The sequence below is a fragment of the Mizuhopecten yessoensis genome, unplaced genomic scaffold (genome assembly GCF_002113885.1).
Source record: "Mizuhopecten yessoensis strain PY_sf001 unplaced genomic scaffold, ASM211388v2 scaffold10849, whole genome shotgun sequence".
NCBI classification, from domain to species: Eukaryota; Metazoa; Mollusca; class Bivalvia; order Pectinida; family Pectinidae; genus Mizuhopecten; species Mizuhopecten yessoensis.
Window position 1 is genome coordinate 344,943 of NW_018408752.1, and position 18,556 is coordinate 363,498.

At 35.5% G+C, this 18,556-nt stretch overlaps 1 protein-coding gene across 1 annotated transcript; it reads left to right on the forward strand.

The window, feature by feature from the left end:
- Positions 1 to 6,629: 6,629 nt before the first annotated feature.
- On the forward strand, positions 6,630 to 17,313 carry LOC110463001 (C-type mannose receptor 2-like). Its single transcript, XM_021517305.1, has 14 exons — positions 6,630 to 6,724; positions 7,960 to 8,117; positions 9,003 to 9,133; positions 9,514 to 9,641; positions 10,233 to 10,402; positions 10,762 to 10,889; positions 11,732 to 11,859; positions 12,350 to 12,516; positions 12,812 to 12,933; positions 13,323 to 13,447; positions 14,001 to 14,179; positions 14,471 to 14,604; positions 16,122 to 16,267; positions 17,025 to 17,313. The coding sequence occupies exons 1-14, from the start codon at positions 6,661 to 6,663 to the stop codon at positions 17,099 to 17,101; spliced, it is 1,857 nt and encodes a 618-aa protein (XP_021372980.1). The 5' UTR covers positions 6,630 to 6,660; the 3' UTR covers positions 17,102 to 17,313.
- Positions 17,314 to 18,556: the final 1,243 nt, after the last annotated feature.

The following is an 18,556-nucleotide window of genomic DNA, read 5'->3' on the forward strand; positions in this document are numbered from 1 at the left end:
TTTACCGGTTCTCAAATTTTCTGAATTTTTCGCTATCGTATCTCAACATAATGCACCAAATAATATTAAAAGATTTTTGGTGTACAAGAACCGGAAATTGGTGTTTTACTTCCGTAAAACAATTGATGTAGCAAAAAAGTGTATGAAAATACCAACATTTTTAGAGTTTAACATTTTACAACTTTTTAATTATGCAATGTTTTGTTACATATTTGAGTTCATAATTTGCAGCAGATCCTATTTTGAATAATATAATACTATTTGGTAGCGTAAAACATTGTTTTGATAGTTTTTTGGACAAAAAAGTGAACCCTGTCGTACACCTTTGGAAGGCGGCACTAAATAGTTTATAGCACAGGCCCTGGGGACCTTTTTAATTTTTAAAAAATATCTCATGGGTCGTGTCTTAGGGAGCTACAAATATAACCTAGTACTGGTTAAATTGCTTTGTGGGCAAAATTCTTTTGTTCCTGTAACAGGTCCTTATGACCTTATTACTGATGCACAATTCGGATTTCGTCCAGAACTTAGTACGATTGATGCAATTTTCGCGCATTACATTCTATTATAACGAAAACTTTATCTTCGAAGAAACATTTGTACTGCTGCTTTGTAGACTTTCGCAAAGCGTTTGATTTTGTTGACAGATTAAGCTCATGGCGTAAGCTCACTAAGCTTGGTATTCGAGGGAAAATGTTATTCGTCATTAATTAAGTCATTTTACAAATCAATTAAATCTTATGTATCAATTAACGGTAAATGTTCTAATTATTTTGAATACAATATTGGATTAATGCAAGGGGAATATTATCTCCTTTATTGTTTTCTGTTTTTGTTAATGATTTTGAAACCACATTTATTGAAAATGGTTCAATAGACTATGACTTTGGTAAATTAAGTTTGTTTTTGTTAATGTATGCGGATGACTTAGTAATGTTTCCCGAAACTATTGAAGGTTTACAGAGTCTTTTAGATAATCTGAATGAGTATTTTACTAAATGGAAATTAACAGTTAACACTGAGAAAACCAAATTAGTTGTATTTAGAAATGGAGGTCGTATACGAGATAGAGAAAGATGGATGTTATTAGTTACGCAGTTTGTTAGTGACCTAATACGGAAAAATATTGGGGCTAAAAGAAACTTGTATCCCCTCGCCCGATACTAGTTTCTTTTAGACCCCATATTTTTCCGTATTAGGTCACTAACAAACTGTGTAACGAATTTATCCCGTCGAAGGCCCTTTGGATAAAAAAACTGCAAAATAATACAAAATTCAACATTTATTCCAACAATAACAATTTTAACATATAAGATTTAATACATAATTTGTTAACAACAACAAAAATTTAACAAAGATAACTCGGTATTTCACAAATATTTTCAGTGAACTTTCATGTCCTGATCACCATATTTGGCTATTTACCGGACTTTAATATCACATAAACTTTCACCCGCCTTGTTAACATTTCATCGGCTGTCGTCTGCACAAACCGCTTGGTCGCCATCTTGTTACAAGTTGACTGTTATGGGCAAAGAACGATAACTCTTTCGTACTCATCTAATGTGAGATTCTACTGACCTAATATGAAAATATACAGGATATCATGTGACGTCGTTTTAACCAATAGGACTACAGGATTTTTGCCCGAGGCGGGATAAATAATGGTGTGGAGGTGGAAGTTGTAGATGTGTTCAGCTACCTAGGAGTAAAACTTAAATTCAATAATAGATTCAATCATATACAGAAACAGTTATCTGACCCAGGGCGAAACGCCACGCATGCTCTTTTTTCAAGCTGTTCTAACTTGAGCCTAAACTGTACAACGTTATTGCATTTATTTGATACGTATGTTTGCAGTATATTGCATTATGCATGTGAAGTTTTGGGAGCTACAAAAGGTACGGATATTGAGAGGGTAAACTTACAGTTTTGTAAGAAGATTTTAAAAGTTAAGAAGTCGACTTGCAATGCAATGGTTTATTTCGAATTAGGTCGATATCCTTTGGAATATATAAGAAAATTCAGAATGATAAAATACTGGTTAAAACTAATGGATTAGAAAAATTGTATTTTGCAAACTGCGTATTCCTTTTTAAGTATAGTAGCAATACAGGCAATTGCTTTAACTGGGTTAATTATGCCAAACATTTTTTTTTTCTCTCTCGGATTCGCAGATGTATGGACAAATTACTATTCCTATAACCATAAAAGTATTTTGTATATGATAAAGCAAAGAATATTTGATCAAAGTCAACAATATCTGAGAGGGCTATTAGAGGCCTCACCTAAATGTATTTTATATAAGCACTTAGCAAATCACCATATTCTTCAATACTATTTGACAATGTATATTCCTATGAAATACCGAATCGGTTTATCTAAACTTCGTCTTTCTGCACATAATTTAGCTATTGAGACTGGTAGATACAATAACACAATGAGAGAACAAAGACATGAGCCGCAATTCAGATATAGAAGACGAATATCATTTTATTTTGATATGCAGAAATTATCATATTCTGAGAGTAAAATACATAAAAAACAGATTACTGGCGAAATCCTTCCATGTATAAACTTACACAGTTTCTAAGTGTTGATAATATCAGCGATCTTCGTAAACCTGCTAGATGACGTAAAACATGCATATCAATATAATTTATATAAATGTCTATGTTTGTATAATTGGCATTTAGAATATGGGAGTGATAATGAATGTTGAATGCACAATACATATATTTATATATCATTTGTAATTTATTGTAAATTATAGTTATCGAATAAGTTGTCAAACTTGAGGAATAAAAGTTGAATTGAATTGAATCGTGTTATCACAGGTAAGTATTACATGTAGATTTACCTAGTAACTAGTAATGTTATGGTGTATTATGAACTTGGAAGATATCCCATGAAAATAGTTAGAAAATTACGAATATTCATATATTGGATAAAAACTGAGAAATGTAGGAAATTATATTCTAAGGTCATGCTATGATGATATGCTTTGTAATAATGACATTTGGTTAATGAGTGTAAAACAAGAATTATACAGAATTGGTCTTGGAAATGTGTGGGAATCCTCCAGTTTAAATAATAGCACTTTTCATATTATAAAAGAACGTCTTTGTGACATAATCAGACAAGAATGTTTTGAAAAAATTCAATCTTCTCCTAAAGGAGCATTGTATCAATATGTGTGTGATTTTGGTCACCAGTATTATTTATCAAAACCTGTAAATATAAATTAATTAAAACAAATATGTAAAATTCGAATGTCTGCACATAAGTTAAATATTGAGTGTGGCAGATATAATAGAACTGAAAGACAAAACAGATTGTGTACAGTATGTGACCTGAATGATGTCGAGGATGAGTTCCATTTTATTTTAAAATGTCCTTGCTATATTGATATAAGGTTGAAACTAATTAAGAAATATTATGCAAGACATACAAGCATGTATAAATTAATTCAACTGCTTACTTGTGAGAATGTATCTGACATTAGAAATCTGGGCAAATTTTTAATACAAGCAAACAAAAGGAGATCTGAGCTGATTGCTGGTTAGTGTTCACTCTCCACGGTGTGTGTGAGTGTGTAGGCGTGTGTGTATGTGTGTGTGTATCATATTGTATATTGTCTCTGTATTGTTTTGTATATATCTTATAACTGATAAGTCAACCGACTTAAAGTAATAAAGAACTTGAACTTGAACCTGTTGGATCTCAGACACTTTTTAAGAAAAAGACTATAATTCCTATCAAAACAAGTTGTCATACAGGTAAATTAAAACTGTTGGCACTCAGAGATTCATCCGGTCTTTCGTGGTGTCAGTGCGGAGAACGTCAGTTCACGAGCGACGGTAACCCCTGCGATTTCAAAGATGATGTGACACTGAGCTAAGAAGAATCTCATTCATATTTACAGCTGTAGATGGTTGCGACAAAGCCAACAATATTAAATGTTATAATTAATTTCTGTTGTCAATTACTTAACACTGAATAGGAAGCTCGAACGATTATAAAATGGAAACCTATATATACTAGCGGAAAAAAAAGAAACTGTGCATGCCTAAAATGTGTTATAAAAATAAATGTGTATGACGTAGAACAACAAGGTTTTCAGGGACAATTTATTTGTTATTTATTAACAGTTGCATTCCATTTTCCACGTTGTGGAATCATTAAGTTTCGCTCAGGAGTGACATAAACACAGCAGAATAATGAGTTCACAAAGTTAATGCCTCGTTTGTCCACCGTTTGCCTGAATGCAAGCCGGGCAACGTCGACGCATGGAGCCTATCAAACGGTTCAAGAATGCTTGTGGGATGGCATTCCAGATCTGTTCCAACGCTGCAGCCAAATCAGCCAACGTCACCGGTTGATTACATAATGCCCGTAATCTGCGCTTCATTTCATCCCCGACGTGTTCAATGGGCGACCTATCGGGGGATACAGCAGGCCAGGGCAACACGTCAACGTTCTGCTGAACCAGAAAGTCCATAGCGACACGAGCTGTGTGTGACCTGGCGTTGTCCGGCTGTAGCGTAATGTGACGTTGCTGCCCTTGCACGAATGGAACGACATGGGTCTGGAGGATCTCGTCACGGTTATGTAGCGCGTACAAATTCCCGTTAACAATCATCAGAGGCGTTCTCCCGTTGTCTGTGATGCCGCCCCAAATCTTAACGCTGCATCCGCCGAAAGAACGTCGCTGTACCACACACGCGTCACGGAAACGTTCTCCAACGCGACGATACACTCTGGAACGGCCGTCACTACTATCCAGGTGGACTCGCAACTCGTCCGTAAACAAAATGCCTGCCCAATCCCGTCGAGTAAATCGCGGATGCCTTCTGCACCAGTCCAGACGTGCTACACGATGTCGTGGCAGAAGAACTGGGTGGATTGCAGGACGTCGCGGACGGATAGCTCGTTCACGCTATCGGTCCCGTGCAGTCCTCGGGCTCATTGGTAGCAACCCAGGGATTGTCCATGCAGTCAAACTTGCCGTTTGGAAGCGATTTCTCAAATGGACAAGCCGAATATGGTTGTCCTGTTGACGTGACGTCACACGTGGACGTCCCGCACTAGGTTGATCGCCGACGTGGCCAAACTGTTGATGTCGTCTCCACAAATCCCGGATTGTGTTTCGATGGACATGAAAACTTGTAGAGACAACGGCTTGGCCCATACCACCTTGAAGCATACCAATAATCCGGAGGCGGTCATTTTCATTGAGCCTCGGCTTAGCATTAATTACAAATTAAAACGTTATATTGCTGTTTTTACTGTTCACTGGTCTCAACAGAGTGACCCAACAGTTGAAAAATAAACTTTCATTGTCGAATTGGATGGCTTGACGAGAAAAACGTGCAAACTGGCCAACGTCTATAGAGTGCAAACTACACGGGAAAAACTGTCAATGAAATACGGATAGTGTGTATGTGGCATACTCGGTCATGTGTGTGAATTTTCATGCATATACAGTTGGTAATACATGTTCTATAACAATTCTCCGCATGCACAGTTTCTTTTATCCGCTAGTATATATACATGTTTTTGATACCTAATACAATATAGAATCTGTGATAATTCTTTTGAATGATGTCATTGAATTGCCGACAGAGACTTAAATGCTTTCAGCCTTCGTATATACATAATTAAAAGTCAGAGGTGCTTAAGATCTAAATGCAAAAAACTAAATCCACATCTTCAATATTCCGTAACATTTGTTGAAATGCAACAAAGTTTCACTTTGATAATAATAAGTCATGACTAGAAACTCAATGTTATCTAAATAGCACGTACACCGCCTACCTAATGCTCGTGGTATGTGATATGAATCATTTGATTAAAAATTATTATTTGATACACAACTAGCATACCATAATATTATTATCTACATAGTTAAAAAAAAAATACTCATTTGATTATGTCTCATCATTTGATACACTACTAGTATTTTTGTCTATATATAATTGGCATTTTAAAATTAATTAATACCAAACTTTGGAATATCACAAATTCATAAAATACAGCTGCATCAAAACATGTCCATGAAACAATCTATACGTCTATAAATATTTCGAAACTCCTCATGGAAGTAGATTAATTGTTTTTAACATTTGAATTTTGAATTTACAACTCTTTCTTTTCCAGTATCACGATATCAGCTCCCAGCCTGTCGTGTGTAGATACAATAAAAATATATTTTGAAAAAAACTAATGTGCAATATTAATATGACGTATTTTTATCGAATTGTGCTTGTTTAAGATCAGTAGGGTTAGTGTAGCTTGTCACAATACAAGGCTGGTTGTGTTTGATGTACCCGTGTGCTCAAAGTACGATAACACCCGTATCTCTATGAACAAAACCTTTATCAATGTATAGTCAACTTACTACAACCTTATGGTGTAAATTCTTTTCCACAAAGGAAAAAAATAACTTGTTTTTTTTATCTTAAAAAAGATAATGATATACAGAAATTTGACCTCCCAATGCGAGATGCTGACGTAAAGAATTTTGCATTGCTAAAACCAATAAATTATATATTTGAATTTTGGTTTTTTTAAACAAGTGCACGACAATGCTGATACTCCACGTGGCTGCCCCTACCCGCTGATAAACGTTAAACTGTGGGTACAGTACATCATATTCTGATGGCGGATATTCACGTGGGGACGAGGATGGAGTATGTCTCCCTGACTCTGTGCCTGCTGTTGGGTATGGTATAGCTTTAAATAGTTTAGATTCAATACTTGATCGTCAAGTGGCAGATGTTTGGCGTACACTAATCTCCACACCATCCTTAAACTTCCGGTTTTAGCGAAAGGTTAAGAGATCACAATGTTGTCATCTAATATATGTATCGGTACAAAGATACGTTGTTCATATTGTAGTAAGCCTCTTGTCCCCCACAAGGGACAGGCTCTATCATGTGCGTATAATTCAATACCATGGCTTGGTATAGCCAATTTCATGGCCCTCATTACAAAACTCAAATGTCTATCGTTATAAAGACTTGCTCACGTGGTATGGGTGACAAAGAAAAAATGCATTTTCTACCTTTCAAAAGCGTCATATTGAGATTGCTGTTTCTTATTTAATATATGTAAACATAAAGTATTTCACTCCTTGAGAATACGAATCGGCTCTGAAGACAATACTTGTCCACTATGTATATGGTTTAGAGATCGTTAATGACTTTCATACCTTCCTTGGTTTAACGGGAGACACCATGCTGTGTACCACATGTAATGCAGGAAATATAGGCTCCAACACATCACCAGTTATCGTCTGGAGTTCATGTTTTCCTTATGATTAGGTTTTTCCTCATTTCCCTTTTAATCTTCTCTTAAACTGTCATCTTATTCTTTCATTGACTTTTAATTTTTTCCATGTTTAAATGACCTTCTAAAGCCAGTTGCCCTACATATGTTACCAATATGCATTCCGGAAATACCGGTAGATGATCATGGACAGTCGACTTAAAGGTTTCCATCAGTACCTGTGGTACAAGCTTCGATCATCAAACTTGTATTTGTCTATACTTTGAAAAAGAGGCGCATCCTTAAATATGAAAACCAAGTCCAAAGGAGACGGTCTTTTCGGAGAAGAAACTCCAAATAAGCCAATATAGGTTGTTGCCACTGTTACCAATGACTTTTTATGAATACGAAGATAATTCTGACACATTTTTACAACTCCAGAGATATTTCCTTAAGTAGACAATTTCAGCGCTAATTGTATAATATATAATGAAAAAAACTACAATCGCTTAAAAAAGAATGATGCAACACTTTGCCATAATCATAATTTGAAGCTTCTTTCCGCATTTTCTTCGGAATAAGCGATTACAAATTTATTTAATACATATATCATTTTCTATTTTCACCCTATTTGAATAAAAATATCCTGTGGGGTTTGTACGTTTTCATGAATTTATTTCTTAATCTCAGGTGCCGTTTCCGGGTATCAATGTCCGGTGGGGAAATGGATTCTTATTCAAGGCAACTGTTTCCTGTTCAGTTCCCAGGGGCTCACATGGGACCAGGCGACGACGGACTGTCGTCAATTTGGCGCCACTCTCCTCCAATTTAATGGAGCAGGCGATCGGGTAATACACACAATACGTTTTATTCCATTTTTGTAGAGACGGACTGTCTCGGTGATTAATCTTTTTCAATGATTTGTTTTCAGCCAAAGATGTTACATAAACAATTTTGACATAAACATGACAAATGCACATATTCAAAAGCATACAAAACAAAAACACATTGTTTTCTTCTAAGCCATCATCATCATCATCATCATCATCATCATCATCATCATCATCATCATCATCATCATCATCATCATCATTATCATCATCATCATCATCATCATCATCATCATCTTTTGTTTACATTCCTTTATTGCTATATTAAAGAAAACAACAGATACTGACATCTAGAAAGATTTCTTTGATTTTACCAAACATTTTTGAAAGTAGTCCATAGTCTTGTTAGACATATATGAAAATCTATCATTATGTACTAATCTACTTTTGAAAAGCAAAGACAAACCATTCTGTAAGTATCTTAAACTTTTAATGTTTCTTCTTAAAGTCTTTATTGAAAACGACATTTGTTTCATTATATTATCCTAGTAATACAACATTGGATGAAATAAAATGAAAAAACAACGTTTGAGCTTAAACTTGTATTTCACGAGATGTGCATGACAACAAGCACATATTTCTATGATAGCATCGCACCACTTTTGATGACACGTTTTGAACATTGCTATATACGCTCGCCGGAGATACAGGAGATAATATATCAGAGTCCGGTCAAAGGATCGAGTTATCAAACCCTAGGTTAGTGTTGCTTTTATACCTTAGATTTGTTTTGACCCGTCGAAGATACACATGTTCATGTCAAGATAGACGCATTCGGATTAAAGAAGCTAGAAATATGGTTTGTAATTACACGAAATTCTCGTCTTTCTGTTAAAACATTAGGACCTGTTTACACGGACCATTGTAAACATGACGGCAGAGAGATGGTGGACTGATCTGACTGACTACAACCACCCCGGAGCCTGGTCGTGGGGGAAGGACGACTCAGAAATCCTAGCCAATCCTGGCGCAGTGTAAGATAGCCTTGTCAACTATCGCTTATCCTTTGTGTGCTAACCAACACAAAGAATGTGTACTTTTAACACGTCCATACAGTGGCTCAATGATATGCAAGAAACCAGCTCCAATTCCACTATCGATCTCAGTTTTTTCACCAACCGAATTTGGACATAAAGTCTATACATATATAGATACGTATGGAACAAATGAAAATCAAATAAAAAGAGCCAAATGAAATAAATGAATAAAAACATATAAGTAAATAAAAATGATAAACAAATAACATAAATTAACTAATTAAAAACGTGTTTTTTGAATAAATATTTATTTATATTTTTTCAAAGGGAAAGTGCTGTCAACTAATTATGCATTATATGAATAATCATATCGACAGGGTTTGGAACGTTGAACCAGACGACCGTCATCACATCGAAAATTGTGGCGCCCTCAATATACAGGGCACACTCAGTGACCAAGAATGTTCTGAAAAGCACGGCTATATCTGTGAATATAATCCGAGAGGTCAGTTCAAAATGTCAATTATTATAAAGAAACATTAGAGTTTCCTATTAACACACGGTGTGCAGGATATTGTTAAATAACCACTGAAAATACGAAGAATTTTGTAAATTTAATATACGTCGATGCAGTAACCCAATGAATGTGAATTTTACTGTACGATATAGATGGTATTTTGTACAATTACGACCTAATAGTGGTAATAAATGTTAAAAGATTAAGATCTGAAGTGTTCCGTAAGGTATGTAGAAATACAGCGTTACAAACCATTTATAACGTTACAATTTTACATACATAATGAAACATTCATATATGTTAGTATTTCATGAAAACCATGCTTTAATAGGTTCCAACTACAACAATACAGTCGAACTCAGGGACTGAGAGCAGAATCAACAACTGTTTACTGACATATAATCACTTGAAATTCGAAGAAGGAAGCAAAATATTAGAATGTTAATAATCAACATATTTCAATAACCATGTTCAAAATTCGTCTTTTTAATTTAAAATGTTTAGTGTATAGCGAAACATATAGTGTAAAGCGAAACACATATTGTAAATGAGCTATGTAAGGGTTGTATATTTTCCCAGGCAGCGGCTGCCCATTTAATTGGATTGTGACGACAACAAATTGTTACTACGTCAGTGATTTGACAGATGAATATAACATTGTTTCTTGGAGCGACGCGTCCAAGAAATGCAAGACGCTACATCCAGGTACTAGCGCCAATCTACTGAAGCTCGACACCGCAAGTGAACAGGTGCGTGCAATTAACTCTTATTAATTTGTTTTACTATATTGACATTTGGTATTTTCAGGATCAAGCTCCCAACCACCAATATCCCACACACAAACTTAATATCTTTATCGCAATTGGCATGCCCCGCGTCATTTTATTGTATCAGGACCATGCCCAGCGTAACTGACATACGAACGTCTCGGAAGTTCGTTAAGATCATTATACTTGGGGGATATAACCAAATCTGACGTAACTTAACGTCATAGTTTTACATACAAATACACTGTATACAATCGATGTTACAAATTGTTTCCAAATATTTTCGAGAGTTGTTAAGTAGCCATATATTGATAATTTTAAATCTGTTTCATCCTACGTAGGCTTACATCCGTGCACAGCTAGCTGAGCTACAAATGACTGACCAGTTGTACTGGGTTGGGATGAGTGACCAGGCACACGAAGGCCTCTGGACCTGGGACGACGGTTCACCAGTCAACCAGAGCAACATGTACATATGCATCCCAGCAAGCGTCTCCCGAATCCATTTTTGTACCCACTAGACATCTACTGAATCAATTTAACTGCAGACGAACTGACATTAGTGTACTCCTATTTTTATTTTACATGACTAACTCGATTTACATTAGCGCAATCTTAAATTGTGAATTTCTGTAGTTATGGCTGTATGTAAATAAGTGCATTTGTGAAAGATAGTAACACCAATGTATCTAGTAGGTTAGCAGTTAAATCTTACACTGTAAATTACCTACACGACAGCCATACATTCTCGTTAAGTTGCACTCAAAATATGTGTTAAATTAATTTAGTCATATCTAATTAAATATGTCCGATAAGTTTATATATGCTCGTCAGCTGAAACTACATTTATTTAACAGGATACAATGTAATGGCGGGTGCCCATACAGTGAATGGTGTAGGCAATCATTAACCCTTTGAAACATCTAATATTTGAACCCGGGTTTTGTTTGTAGTTCACATGGGTGTATCTTTATTGGTAGTTCACGATGGTGTTTCAATGTTGCTAGTCCACTTGGTAGTTCATACTGGTGAATATATGATTCTGTTTGTGGTATCATGTCTTGATATACCTTGTACTTCGCCAGTTTTTTCGTACGTACTTTTGTGTTGGAGTTTCTTTGGTCAGTACTGTTATATTTACGTATCGTCGTCGAATTTGTCCCATTTTGACATAAAGCAACATTTTTGTGTTCTATAATTTATATTTCTTACATTGAATGATAAGTTACGATTTCTGCAGATTGCTGCAGCTACATTTGGCACACAACTGTCAAGGTAGCACAAGTTCCTTAACAATATATTCTGTTTTAGTGAATGGACAGCGGAACCAAATAATCTGGGAGGAACTGAACAGTGCGCACTTATTTATGACAATGGCAGGTTCGCGGACGCCGACTGTAAAAGACTTGAGAAATATATCTGTCAAACACCAAGAATAGGTAAGTGTCAACCATACTTTGTATTAACCATGTTGAAGGGTCCCTTCCCACTGCAGGCTAAACACTAGAGAGTTCCACTGTAGGTTTAGATATGTAGTAGTACCGCGACTATTATCCTTGATCAAATGATTTAGTTGGTTTGAGCGACAGTAAGATAACCGGAGTTCCAGGGTTCAAGTCCTGGCATGACCCCATTGCATTGTTTTGCATCATCTGTATTAATTGTTTTTCATAACAGTTCCGCATGGAATGTATTCCTTTCGAGAAATGATTTATTAAAACTATAGCTATATCGGAAAAAGAAGAGTTTTTAAAGCATATAAATAATGTAGTTACTTTTTGGCAATCCTTAACCGGGTTTGTGCTGTTTCTGTTTGCACTTCGTTTCGACACATTGCGTTAAGCTACCATAACCATACCATACGTTTTTGTATTTTCTTCTATTTGCTATTAAAATTTCGTTTTTATCATTACTTATGGCGTATTCTAGATGACACAAAGTACGAAAACAAGATGGGATGCGCGAACGGCTGGGTGCGAGCGGGACACAAATGCTACTATTTCCACATCCAGCAACCACAAAATCACAGGGCAGCCGCATCGACGTGTTCGGAGATGGGAGGTCGCCTTATCCAAATCCAGTCAAAGGACGAGGAGGTAGACGTTTTCGCTTTCTATATAATATGCACGTGGTCAACAGTTTTAAACATTAAAAGCGTATAACGGTATATACAGTGGTATGTTAAGAATTTGCTTTAGGAATGAAATAAGCAATTTTAACCAGTAAAAGGAAAACACCCAAACATTTTTCTATGAAGGAAATGATTAAAAGGTTGATTTGTATAGGCCGTCTGCACTCACATCTCAATGTTTGCCCTGCAAAGAAAGTAAGAGTTTATCGTTAATCCGGTAAGTTTATTGGTACAAATATCATATGGTGATCTGTTTGTAGGTCTGGCTCGGGGTGCAAACTCTTCGCTATGATTCTTACGCGTTCTGGACCGGTCTGATTTTTCAACCTAGTTCGGGAAGCTGGGTCTGGAACAGGGATACCAAAGCCAACATGAGCTTAATGTAAGCAATCATGTTATAGAACTGACTAGTCAACTTTCCAGAAAGAGAACCTTAGTATTGAGAGTATTAAGTATCTTTCCTATAGAAACTAGCATACTCTAGTATACTTATGACAAACAACACATTACCACACCTTCTTTGAAATAATGAGAAGCATTTTCAGTCATGAAACATGTATATATACAATGAAACGGCTGATAAATAATAATTCAAAACAAGAAAGCCTATAATAATGTTATTTTATACTTACTTTCATAACCAATCTTTGCTTAGAAATGATAGGAAACCAACTTGTCATCGCAATTGTCATGTATGTTATTTTGGGTAATTTTAGATGATGAAAATACGCGTGATCTGTGAATTTGAGAAAATTTTCTCATCTGTTTCAGCAATTGGAACCAGGAGCCGAACAATTTGGGTAACGAAGACTGCGGGACGGTTTCCCAGGACGGAATCGTAAACGACCTTTCATGCTATGCCAATCAAGGATATATTTGTGAAGCTCAAACTGAAGGTACATACGTTTATAAATCATAAAGATATGATTATCAACAGTAAGTAGTGCATCATAAATTTACAAGTGATATACTTATCGGCTTTATCCCAATATATTTTATTTATATAGAATATAAAAAGAAAAAAATCTTGACAACACATCTTTAGCGCTTTTCCAGTTTGAAGAACCTCCTTGATGAAATGAAAGCGCTAAAGACGTGTTGTTAAGATTTTTTCTTCTATTTATTATTTCTTCGTAAGGATCAATTTTACTGCTGTTATAATATATATGGATTTAATTTCCTCTAATTTTTCGATCAATCAGCCAACATTGTGGTAATGTTCATAACTGTGTCTCGGCCTAATGTACTTTGTATGTCTCAGCCAAGCTTTGCCCTAGCGGATAAATAAATGCATTTTGTATGTCTTAGTGCAGTCTTACCCTAGCGGATAAATAAATGTATTCTGTGTGTCTTGGCCCAGCCTTGCCCTAGATTGTAACGAAATGTATTTTGTATGTTTGAGCCCCACCTTGCCCTAGTTGGTAACGAAATGTATTTTGTATGTTTCAGACCAGCCTTGTCCTAATGGATGGATATCGCGGGCAGCCAATGGTATGCTTACCTGTTACTTAATTAGCAACACAACTAACGCAGACATGACCACGTGGCAGGGATCGCGTGACAAATGTGTACAAGTTAGCGAGCCTTTGGACGGATATCTACTGGCTATTAATTCTCGAGAAGAAGCGGTTAGTACGGCAAAAATAGTGTGTCATGTGGTCAAAGGTTTTAGTGCACATTTTATTTATTATCAATAGTCTGTGAAACTGCAGTATTTCGTCTAGGTTTTAACTTACAAGTTTGAATATTAGGATATTGTAGAAGTTAAGATCAAAATAAATAATAAAATAAAAAATTGACCATAATTATGATTTAGAAATTTTACAAAGTGTAGTTCTAACATAGAATGATCAGCCACTTGTGTATATCTGAAATCATTGTTTTTTCCCCTTGAAAAGGACATGTTTTATGTTCACTAGGCCTTTATTGCAAATGCATTGAAGAATATATCCCAAATTGCCACCGGTTGGTGGACAGGTCTGAACGACAAGAAGGTGGAGGGATACTGGGAATACGACACAGCCTTCAACAACCCCGTACAGAACAATGTCATGTACGTACAACCCCATATAAAACAATGTCATAAACGTACAACAACCCTTAACAGACCGATGTCATGCAAAACAACCCCGAACACAACAATGTCATGTACGTGCAACCCCATATAAAACAATGTCATAACCCCTTAATAGACCGATGTCATGTAAAACAACCCCGTAGGAAACAATGTAATGTACAGATACGTACAACCCCGTATAAAACAATGTCATAAACATACAACAACCCTTAACAGACCGATGTCATGCAAAACAACCCCGAACAGAACAATGTCATGTACGTACAACCCCATATAAAACAATGTCATAAACCCTTAACAGACCGATGTCATGTTAAACAACCCCGTAAGAAACAATGTCTTGTACGTAAAACAGCCACGAACGATGTTATGTTTGTTATTAATATTTCTCGAGAAGAACTTATCTGTCTCATATTCAATATGTTAGTTTACCTTGGTCCGTAGTTTCCACTTTTTATCTGAGACGGATCGGAACTGGCAACCATCTTGAAATATTTGATAAATCTTTCTCAAATAATATGAAGGTTCATTCGGTTTATGGTTGTGCATGTTTCACTTTGAGACTGATTGGATAACAAAATGGCCGACTTGATTTTGACGGTTTAAGTTTGTTATCGCTATTTCTTAATTAGATATGTTAAACAACGGCCTAACTTTCAGAGCGAAATGTCATATAGCGGTATAAAATTGTGTTCAAAAGGTACCACAAAATACATTAATGGTTGACAAGACACAATCGAACAGATAAGAGAAATAAATGGAAAAGATCGACCTTACATAATGACAATAAAGATCTTACCATGGTTTGTTCTTATGAAAACATGAGTCATTATCCTTGGATGTCGACGGTAGCAGACAGCGGTATCGTTTCATCGGTATGGTAGGTACTCCTTTACACTTAGTACAATGAACTCTCCTATGTCCATTATCAGGAATATAATTTTTCTTAATGTGATATGAAGGTCGATGCTTTTTATTGTGCTCATTTGTCTTTATGGTGGTTTGTCGTCACTACCGGAGTTCTCGATGCGAGGACGTGACACTACGTGGATTTGTCCTACATTTCCATGGTGGGTGTCGTTGATGAAACAGAAGACGCTAAATTAGGAAAAGTTCTTTTAACACAACCAATAACATTTTCTATGTGACTTTTCGATGACTAGTACGATATGCACACTGTCAGCTTCATTAAACAAATGACCAGTGGAGCGTATGCACACAAAGGTGTAAAATGTGTACGAGTTGTCCACAAAATCAAAGTCTTATTATCCTTTTACTTTTGCAGGGTGTTCATGTGAAAATTTCCTTTCTTTATACTTTGCCAAAGTTTTATCGAGTTTGAGTTTGTATGAAACGGGTATTGCGCCCATGTCGCCCTATTTATACTACCTTGAATTTCGGAGAGACCGGGAGTATTTTTTTAATGTTGAATTACTATGATTTCAACGCACCTCTTTATATTTAACTTTTTTTTATTCTTGTAAATTTTCCAGTCCCTGGGGGGGAGAGCCTAATAACATCGGCGGTACAGATTACTGCACTGAACTATATGGTGGTAGGTACAATGATGTGAACTGTAACAACGTTGCCTACTACATATGTGAGACAATGGCGGAGGGATTCAGCTATACATCCGCAGGTAAAAATGAGTCATAACATCGAACAACATAATACCATTACATTGTCTCATAAATAACATAGTATCATTAACTACATATATTTACATACCGTAATACGACAAAATTACATAATGCCAATATCTACATAGTATCATAATATAATATCATTTATAACATGGTATCATTGAAAAGTATCATTACATTGTCTCAAGAATTACATTGTATAATTAATTATTTAATATAATTAATTATTTAGTATCATCCCATTCCGTTGTATGACTTACACATGTAGTATAAGTAAATAGTATCATGATATACTAGCTTTAAAGCAAAGCAGCATGAGTTTCTCGGTAACCTTACACAGTTTCATTAATTAAAATGTAAATAGAATCATGAATTACTTAATATTATACTGCCTGTCCTTATCAATATGTCAAAAATATTTTTTGTTTGATTTGTTTCCAACAATATAATTTTTCTATATTTTACAACAGATTTTTTTCCTCTGTGATGTTTGATCCCTTTAGGGGAAATTTTCACGTTTCTTCATTTGAATTGCGTAACAAAAGTTCAGTATTCTATATACATGCATTGATACTTGAGGTAAAACAATTATCATTCATTTAGAAAACAGTAGTTAAATTTATATGTACATGTTTTGTTTGATATTGAAATATTATATTGGAAAGAGGAACTTATTATAAATTTTGATGTAATGTAAGCGAACTATATATCATGAAATATGGCAAAACAATAATAATGTCTTTTCTCTTGTAGGTTCATCGTTACGCAAAGAAGTGTTCATGCTGTTATTATTAGTGTATTTTGTTTTAAATCTTATTGGTTTTATATAAAAAAAAAAATAACCAAGTTATTTAGTAACCACTGTCCTCTTCCTTGGCTTTCCATTTTGTTTGTGTTAAGTTAAATGTTTTGTTCGAAATCTGATCTGATACTTACATACATAATTACACAGCTATGTTTGTAGATGATGCATAGTATTCTGAAAATGTACAATATATATGTATACTAAACAACATTGTTAATATATTGCGAAATAAATCGATTTTTTGACTTTTATTGATTTTCCAGTCTCTTACCATATGTTAAGAACACTGTAGTCTATTTGTCGCATCAGGTTTGTTTTCGAGTTACTAACAGTAATTCGAGTTCAGCATCGAATGCGCTTTGGATTATCAGACGTAGTTTCACAAAATAAAAGTCATACACTCTGAGTGAAAAAGAAATATCGCAAACAGATATGAAAACGTATGTTCGCGTTGTATATTTACAACTCGGTCTCTCAGCATCAGATATTTGTTTTCTATGTCAATTTTAATCAAAACGAGTTTTCACGACAATTTCGCATCTATCAAATGGAAACACTACTGCTGCGACAGATCAAGTTTAACTATACCAGTACGTCATTATAGAAAGATCACATTGACCTCAACGTCGATAGGTCAAAATGTATCATAGTCTTAATAAACAAGGATAGAATATACAACAACATTAATATACAAGAATAGAATGAAGAGCTACAACAAACACGGATGAAATATACAACAGCGCCAATACACAAGGACTGAATATATATAATAACGTCAATATGCAAGGATAGATCATACCCCAACGTCGAAATCCAAGAATAAAATGTACCACATCGTCAACGTACAAATGTAGGATATACCACAACGTCAACATATAAGGAAACAATATACCACAACATCAAGGCACAAGGATAAATTACATCACAGCGTCAACCCACAAATGCCTGGTCGGTATCCGCAGGGGATACCGCATTCGCCTTTCGCCAAGACGGCCGGGATTCGATTATTTGATCGGACATGGAAAAGTATAAGGTAACCTGCCCTCCCTCGTTGGTTGTATTCAGGTACTCCGGTTTCAAATTAGACCCCCTAGCTGAGTTTTCTCCATGTAAACAGTTTCTAAGACAACCTGCCACCGACATCTCACAGGACACACTACAAAGTCAACCATCCTTCGAGTACATACATATGCACACACAGTGACAATGAAGTCCAGAAGACTATCAAAGTTGCTTAAGACAGGCAAGGCACCAGACTAAAATGGCTTCACGGCAGGGCGGCTAACATATACCTGCCTTGACTTATACGTGTTCATAACACATAATATCAAGCATGCTAATCAAAACAAAAAACATTCCATACATTGTGCTATTTTTTCTGAACTCATATCGTTCATGCATGAAATGAGAATTGAACTATTCTGCTGCTGAATAGTCATTTTATTTCCGTATTATCATCTCAACGCTTGTCCGCGCCTTT